The 9517-nt window shown below is 28.4% G+C and overlaps 1 protein-coding gene across 1 annotated transcript; it reads left to right on the top strand.

Annotated features, from left to right (window-relative positions):
- Positions 1-4289: 4289 nt before the first annotated feature.
- On the top strand, positions 4290-6146 carry LOC127252405 (borneol dehydrogenase, mitochondrial-like). Its single transcript, XM_051276557.1, has 2 exons — positions 4290-4315; positions 5221-6146. Exons 1-2 carry the CDS (start codon positions 4290-4292, stop codon positions 5972-5974), a joined length of 780 nt encoding a protein of 259 aa, XP_051132514.1. The 3' UTR covers positions 5975-6146.
- The last annotated feature ends 3371 nt before the right edge of the window (positions 6147-9517 follow it).

Here is a 9517-nt window from a genome sequence, read left to right as displayed (position 1 = left end):
CCTCGTGGCAGGTGGACCTGAGACGTCGGGAGTTTGAACCCATGACCTCACGGTCACAAGTCCAACCTCTACACCATCAGGCCATTCCTTACGGGACAAATTAACTTTTTTTATATGAAAAATGAGTAATTTGAGAATTTTAAATTTAAAATATAATATATGTATGGAAAATTATCATAATTTATGTATTTTACCGTTTTAAAAATATTTAGTAATTTATTTATAGAAAATCTTACCTTAAAAGTATTTAATAATTTAGAAAAAATCTTATTGTAATTTAAGTTTATTTAATTTACATACACATACACATACATATATATATATTTGTCATATTTTTCGTTGTTTTCAAAATTTTTTTTTTCTTCAAACTCATGTTTTTTCTTCATATCTTATATTGTGTTTGGTTCATATTTAGTAGAGAAGACGAAGAATTAAGTGAAGATAATGTCCAAATATAGAGAAAAAATAAGTTGAATTAAAGAAGTAAGATCAGGGAAAAAAAAAAAAAAAAAACCAACCCACTGATGATACATGGAGTGTGTGGTGCAAAGATGGACGCGGTTGATCCGGTGTTGTATAATATATCCTATTATATATATATATATATATATGTATACTATGTTTTTGCAATAACTAATTTACATTATATTGTTTATTCTTTTTTGTTTCAAAAATTATAAATAATTTTTTATTTTTTTAATATACCGTATTATTTCTATTCCTCTAATATATTTCAATTTTGTAGATCATGTACAAATTATCAATATTTTTCGATCCGAAACTATTTGAGAGAATATATACTATAAAAATAATGGTGAGTTTTAAGTTATGTGTTTTAAATCTTTTATTTTTACTTTTCATTGTATATGAATAATTTATATGTAAATTTCTTTTTTGTATATTTTACGGATATTTTGGCTGTCAATTTTTTATAAATATTGTATTATTTCATTAGTTTTTATATTGATTTAATGTCATATTGTATTCTTGTAATTTTATATCTTTTAACTTTATATATTATATTAAATTTTAAATCTTTCGATTTGAATAATCTTTGAAGAATCTTACAAAAAAATCATGGTTAGTTTTTCATTACATATATTATGTTTTAGCAGTATTTTTTTACATTATATTGTTTTTTTTTTTTTATGTTTTCAATATTCATAAATGATTTCCTTATTTTTTTTAATATATCGTATTATTTCTATTATCTAATATATAGTATATTTCAATTTTGTAGGTCTTGTACAAATTATCAATATTTTCCATCAGAAACTATTTGAGAGGATATATATAAAATAATGGTGAGTTTTAAGTTATTTGTGTTTTAAATATTTTATCTCTAGTTTTCATTGTATATGAATACTTTGTAGGTAAATTTATTTTTTGTATATTTTACGGATATTTTGACGTCATTTTTTATAAATATTATTTTTAACACTTTATTTATTAATTTAATTTCATATTATATTCTTATAATTTTATTTTTTTAACTTTATAGATTATATTAAATTTTGAATCTTATAATTTGAAAAACATTCGAAGAATCTTACAAAAAAATCATAGTTAGTTTTTCATTACGTACTACAAGAAATTATCAATTTTGTAACGAAATTTTTTCGTTCCTAAATTCACTTTTTCCATTACTAATGATATTAGAGACGGAATTAGAGATGAAATTACGTTAGCTACGTGAACTTTAAGAACGGAATTCCGTTACAAATATACTATTTTTTTTGTAGTGCGTATAAATAATTTAACATCCAATTATTATTATTTTATATAATTTTCATATTTTTTTACATTATTTCATCTATTAATATTGTTTTATTAATTTCTATGTTAACTTTTCTTTACATCTATAAGATGAAAGACGAGATCCGATATAGTTATTGAATAATATATTGATATCTTATCTTATATATATATATATTTAAGAATTGTGTGGGGCCATTATTTTCAATTTCTAGCCTCTCAAAATTTTAAGATTTTCAAATTAAAATTTAAAGTTTAAAGCATAGGGACTAAATAATGACAGCATCAAACATAATAATAATAATTATTATTAATATATTATTGTGTCTATAGGTTGATCTCGTACTTTTTTGTAGCAGCGTTTGTGTTCTTGCACCAATATTAATTTTTTACGAGAATTAGAATGAATTATTCTCACTCAAAGGTGTATAACAGAATTACATTATTAGTCTTTCTTATTATTGATCACACGATATCAAAATAATAAAATCTAATACTCCCTCCGTCTCATAACAAAGTATCCATTTTTCCATTTTAGTCCATCTCATGACAAAGTATCCATTTCTTTTTTTAGTAACTATATTTTCTACCTAACATTACAAATACCCTTACAAGTTACAATATATTACACAAATGTCATTACTTTTATATCACACATACTAATAAGGTTATTTTAGTCATTTATATTTTATTCCTACTAAATCCCAATATAATACTAATATTTTTAAAACTACGTGCAAAAAACAAATGAATACTTAGTTTCGGGACGGAGAGAGTAATTGATATTTAATCAGCATGATGTCAGTCATCTAAAACATTTGCACATAAATTAAAAGCGTAGGAAAAAAAAAAAAAAAAAAAAAAAAGCATACCTGCAATTTTAGATAAATGCTCAGTGAAATGCCTATTTCTAAGGTTGTGAATTCAAATGACAATTTCCAATATTTGGGGCATTAATAGCTATAAATCAAGTTTTATCTTAAAGTGGAGTTGGAATTTCTTGCACAATTCAGAGACACATGCGCTTATACATTATCTTTATAACTAGCGGAGAAAATCAACATTTGTATAGCATAAATAATGTATTATTGATAATTAACCGAATGAATAAATAGATAAGTCAGAATAAATAGATAAATCAGAATACGGGGGTGTGTGGGTTAAATTAGACAAGAGACGCAATTTGTTTATTTTTTATTTTTTATTGATATGTGTTTTTTTTAAATTAGGTATTAAAAATTGTATGATTAATATGAAAAATAATATTTTATATTGAATTAATGATTTTTTACGAGAGAATAAAATATATATATATATATTGTATTAATATGTATATATTATTTTTTTAAAAATAACATTTATGATATATCATTACACTGAAAAAATACTAAATATAGGAATAACTTCCAAGTGATAAGCAAGAAAGATACCGAGAAGAAAAGAAAATTAGTTTTTCTTCTGGTGGTGGAGCTGCCTACATTAGCAACTCTTTCGTGGGGTTAGGGTTACTTGCAAATTTAAGTTTTGTTTAGTAAAAAATTTTTGGAAATTTTTGAAGTTTTAGAATTTAAAAAATAGTACTTTCTCCGTCCCATTCCGAATGGTCATTTTAGGGTTTTATAGTAAATTAAGAAATAATAGTATTTTATTGGTTAGTGAAAATGTCTAAGAAGTTTTGACTTTTTTGCCATTCGATTTTATGTACAAAGTAATTGTATATGTAATAGTATATTTGTAGTTTAAGTAAAAGTTAGAGGTATTTTATTATTAGTGTATGATTACTTTTACTAAAATAATAGATAGATACTTTGAAGTGAGAACGACGAAAATGATAAAAGAAATATACTTTGAGTTTGGACGAAATGAGTAAAAAATTAGTGATTGATGTGATATTTTATAAATATATACTCCGTATGATCCATATAATTTATTCATATTATCTATTTTTGTCAGTCTCACATAATTTATTCTTTTTGTTTTTGGTAATATAATTATATACTTTCATCATATTTTAAATTTTATAATTTATAATTTTTAAATCTTAATTAAAATATTTAGTTATCTTAATTTTAATTTATAATTATTTTCAATATATAATAATTTTTTTACTAATACACTTATAGTTTATTTATTAATTATATTTTACATAAATTCTCATATTTACAATAATGGATTCAAAATATATGGGACAAAGAGAGTATATATTTGATAAGTTATTTTTTAAAAATAAATAATACCACAAGTCAATATTATTATGGTATGAACAGAGCCAAGTTGTCGAATTTTTCGACAATTCCCTCCACCTCATACCATAGAAGTAACCATATATTCACACAACTTGTCTTGTCAGGCCTAATTTGCAGGATATTAAATTTGATCGAAAATTTATCCATAGCATAATCGGCGAAAGTAGCGGCCGCAAATTACCACGTTATAAAAAAAAATTAAAAAAAAACCTTTACATTCACTCCACACTCTCCATACACATTATATATATATATGTACGTGTATTTGTTGAAAATATAATTGCTCCAATGGCTTCCACTGCAGGTGCTAAAAGGTGAGTAGTTTCATTAGTGTTAGATATAATAGTGTCTATTTCCTATTATATAATGTTTACTAGGTGAATTATTAATAATTTGTTCTTATGAAATATAAATGTATTCACTTTTTGATTGATTATAATATTCACTTTTACCAACAATTATCATTATTATTTTCATTTCAACATTTATAAAACTTTCCATGTGTTTGTTTGAGGGTTTTCAAGATTTGTAATTTTGAATGCCATTTTTTTAATTTAAATAATTATTTGATACAATATATAAATGAGGATTACGTTTTTATATTGACTAATTTGATTTAATCAACACATACAATGTAGCAAGGTGGATAGTACATATTTGTTAATATAATACACAACATACAATCTAAGTATATTAATAATTTCAGCATAATAAATATAAATATATATAATACAATATATAAATTGCACAATATATACTTCTCTAGGACACAACATTGTGTTATGCTACATATTTATATGCATTGTTTGTCTTATTGAATTGTGTTAGATGCTAATTTGACCCGTCAGCAGATTAACCACCGTTATATAATTAGATATTGATATAATAATTTTTAATGCAAAATAATTTTTCATATAATATAAAATAAAATATAAGGGTATCTTTTGGTTATTATTTCAAACTTATAATACTATTCAACAGCACGATTTCTAATAAAAATATATTATTTCTGCTTACACAGCACGATTTCTAATAAAAATATATTATTTCTGCTTACAAAACATAACCTTGAATAATATTTAAGCCAAATTTAAATCTAAACCAAACAAACCCCTTGAGCTTAATGTGATTTATTATTCATGAAGAAAAATTTTCATAAAAATGAAAACCTTGTCAAAAAATTATATGATCCAGTCTTATAATAATGTGTACATCGTAGATTGGACGGAAAGGTAGCTTTAATAACGGGTGCCGCGAGAGGCATCGGCGAGGCCACCGCTCGATTATTCTGCAAGCATGGCGCCAAGGTTGTAATAGCCGACATCCTAGACAAGCTCGGACAACAAGTGGCCGATGATTTGGGCCCATCTTGGGCCATTTTCGTCTATTGCGATGTCACCATAGAATCCGATGTAGCAAAGGCTGTGGACATTGCTGTCTCCACATTCGGAAAGCTCGACATATTCCACAACAATGCCGGGATTGGAGGTGAACCCGAATCGAACATTCTCCAGAACACACAGACGGATTTTGAGCGTGTCTTAAAAGTCAATCTTGTCGGGTATTTTTTGGGCACCAAGCACGCGGCCCGCGTGATGATCCCTAATTGTAGTGGCAACATAATCATGACTGCCAGTTCGGCTGCCTCGGTAGCCGGGGTAGCGCCGCACGCTTATGTCTGCTCCAAGCATGGAGTGGTGGGGCTTACGGAAAATGCTGCGACGGAGTTGGGGAAATACGGCGTTCGTGTGAACTGCATCTCGCCGTACTTGGTGGATACTCATCTTACAAGAGTTGATTATAAATATACCGATGATGATTTTAAGAAGGCGTATACTTATCTGAATGGGGCTGTCCTAACAAAGGACGACGTAGCTATGGCAGCGCTGTTTCTGGCGAGCGACGAGGCTGGCTATATTAGCGGACACAATCTTTTGGTCGATGGAGGATTCAGCATTTCCAAATCAATTTAAAGTTCCCATCGCTTCGGAAAGTAATTCGATCTTAATTGGAACATACATACATACATATAGGCATGTTCAATAATTATATGTGCAAGCCCTCGATTGGTTGTGTATTTGTGTTTGTGTTTGTTTGTGGTTTGTAATAAAAAAATTTATATTGTGCAATAGAAACAATGAAATAAATTTGTGTTTGAGGGTGTTAATAGTATTATTATCTATCTTTTTTTTATATACTTCTTACGTCCGCCTCTAAACGTCACATTTATCTTTTGTGTCGTTATACTTAACATTAAAAATATTTTTATATTCGTATTATTTGTTTTACAAATGTCCTTCTATTAATATTATAAAGTATTTTTTGTGATTTTTTTTTTTTTAATTTGTATTACGTTTTTATATAATAATTAATATTCAAATATCAACACGACAATAAATGAGACCTTCTAGCTGAATGGATGTAAGTATATAAAAGAGGCTGTTGATCTTGTTGTTTTAATTTTTTATTTTTTTTATCATGTTTTGTATTCTTAATGATTTTAAAATTGATTTAATATTTTTAATTTTCATTTAAATTCGTAATTAATGGTAATTACATTAATAATTAATAAAATTATAAATAGATCATTATATTTGTATAATTTATTAATTTCTTTTAATAATTTTAAAATTAATTTAATATATTTTTTAATTCTCATTTAAATTCGTAATTGATTGGATTATATTCCAAATTAATGAAATTAAAAATAATCAATAAATAGTGATTACATTAGCAATTAGATAAAATTAAAAGTGAGTCATTAAATTTCCTAATTTAAATTTCTTATAAATTTCTATATACATTCTATCATAAATTTTCATCTTCTATATACTCTACAAGAAAACAGTAATTTAATGAAGGATTTTTGCGAGAAATTATATTTCCCTCGAAAATATCGACAATTTAGCGAAGGAATGAAATTAATTTGATTGTTTATTTTTGCAGTGAAGTAATTTTGCAAGGAAACTCAAAGAGCTTAAAATCCCTTGCTAGTAGCAAGAGATTTTACCAGGAATTTAAATTATCTGGAAAAGGACAAATTATTATTATTATTATTATTATTATTATTATTATTATTATTATTATTTATTTATTTATTTATTTTAGACAAAATTAAAATAAATTATAATCCTAGTCCAATATCCTAATCCCAAACCCAATTGCAGCGATTCAACACTCACTCCAAAGCGATTCCTCGCACATTACCGGTGTCACTTTCCTGTAGCTCCAGCCGCTCTCATCGCCTCCTTAAGTGCAATTGTCCCTAACTCCAGCCGGCGGCGTCTTCCACCAGCCATGTTGTGGCTTCCACTGTCTTCGCCCTCCAACCTTGACAAAAATCTCAATTATGTCACTGGTGTCTCCCTCCATTTTAGGTCCATGGGAATCTCTCTCATTTTCCCCCATGTTTGTGTCTTTTTCCCCCTTCCCTTGGTAGTGCCATCGGTCTCTATTTTTTGTTCCCTTAGTTACTCTCTTTCGCTCTTTTAAATTTTATGACGCACACTACTTTCCCGAAGATTGGTAAAACCAAGTCTGATATTCTAAAGTCAAATATTAAGATGACAAGCTTTGCAGGTCAACACACATAACCACTTGGCTTGTTAATTGCATAAATTGATGTCAGACAAAAAAAAAAAATGTCATATATATTCTTTGTCGTCAATGCACCCACTACTTATTTTGTTCTGCCTTTGAGGAATTGGATCCACTCCACCGGTTGCGTCCCATCTGCTATCCACCAACAATTAATATTTTAAGACAGACAAAGTTGAAATGGTGGAAGCAGACTCAATACTTTTCGGACACAACACTGAACCCTACGAGTCAATGTTTTACTTAAAAAATATAGAACCGTTTACAACCAATGCTTCTATGGAAACCAAGCCTTGGGACCTTAGGCAATTTAAATCTTAGAGATTTCGGAGGATATGTAAGGCCTAAGCTTAACAATTAAAATTTGATACGCCAGTAGCAATTTAGAACTTGTATCAATGAATGGAAAATACCTTCATATCTCTATCTCGGGCCGACGGTCTGATTACTACATATCAACCTAGGGCCATATATGAGCAATGACCCGACGATAACTCTTCTCCTATCATAAAAAACTACTTGGCGGAAGAAGCTTAGGATTCTTTGGATGAAGTAAACATAGGAACGATGCCGAACAATGGTTGATTAAGGCAAACAACCTTCTGACACTAGATCAAAAACAACAACTCACCGCATTAGTATGAAAGTATTTTGACTGCCTAACATGGTCTTATAAAAAAATGCCAAGATTTGCTAGGGAGTTGGTTGAACACAAGCTCCCAATCAAGGACGACTTTGGCCCCCACAAGCAACCAGTAAGGTGTTTTGATCCAGCCCTGATGCCCAAGCTCAAGGTTTAGATTGAGAAGCTTCAGGAGACAGGCTTTATTAGAACTTGTATATATTTCAATTGGTTGTCAAATATTATACCCGTAATAAAGAAGAATGACCAGCTCAGGATTTACATAGATTTCAGGAACCTGAACTTGACTATTCCAAAAGATGAATATGTAATGCCCATTGTCGACATGTTAATTGATGCAACTATACATAAGTTTTTATCTATAATGGATGGTTATTATGATTAGATCTTTATAGCTAAGGAAAGACGTATCCTAAAATGCATTTAAATATCCAAATGCTTAACACCTGTGCGAATGGATTGTCATGTCATTTGGCCTCAAGAGCGCTAGTGTTACATATCAACGCGCCATGAACACGATGTTTCATGATCTCATCGGACATTAAATTGAAGTTTACATTAATGAAATCATAGTAAAATTGTTTACGTTTTATTCTCATTTTCCGACCTAGAACAATCTTTTTTAAGTGTAGACAAAAAGAAATTGTGTTAATTTCATAAACACAAAATTTTTTACAAATTATATTTAATTTAAATATAATGCGGGTCATATTTTTTATTTGGATCATTTCATTCTCATTTTGGATCGATTTATTTTTCAACTCGGATTTGAATGGCTTATTTGATCCGAAATAATTTGGTCTCCGGTTTGGCTTTGTCGTATTTTAGAGGATTTTGGTCTCCATGTGGACAAATTTGATCATCGACTTTAGATTTGAATACTATTTTTGATGGATTTGAGGTCTTTTTTTTTTTTTTTTATGACGTAATGGATTTGAGGTCTTGATTCTTAATAAGGTGGATTTGGTGATTCGTAACACTTTTTTACAGAGTATCCCTTTGGCTATTGGATTAAAAAGGGTCGGATTGATGCTTTTGATGAAAAACACGGCGAATGTCTTGAAGCTTTAAAATGAACTTTTGAGGTTTTTCCTTGACTTTGACGGATTTTTCAACGGCTTTTGGAGCTTTGATATTTCCTCCGGCTTAGACATAAGAGGAAGACCATTAACTTCATCGATTCCTTGACCAATATTGGATTTTTTGTCCAAATCGGTGACTTTTCGACGAAAAACGCTTCAAATGACACGAAGAACATGAAGAATAATGTAGAAAG

Source organism: Andrographis paniculata, unplaced genomic scaffold (genome assembly GCF_009805555.1).
Source record: "Andrographis paniculata isolate CXL003 unplaced genomic scaffold, ASM980555v1 Contig46END, whole genome shotgun sequence".
In the NCBI taxonomy this organism is placed as follows: domain Eukaryota; kingdom Viridiplantae; phylum Streptophyta; class Magnoliopsida; order Lamiales; family Acanthaceae; genus Andrographis; species Andrographis paniculata.
This window is presented reverse-complemented; position numbering and strand designations above follow the sequence as displayed.

Bases quoted from the DNA above. Each gene is read 5' to 3' on its own strand.
- LOC127252405 (XM_051276557.1), top strand. From the start codon at position 4,290: ATGGCTTCCACTGCAGGTGCTAAAAG. The intron at 4,316-5,220 runs GTGAGTAGTTTC...TGTACATCGTAG, and splicing joins TCCACTGCAGGTGCTAAAAG to ATTGGACGGAAAGGTAGCTT.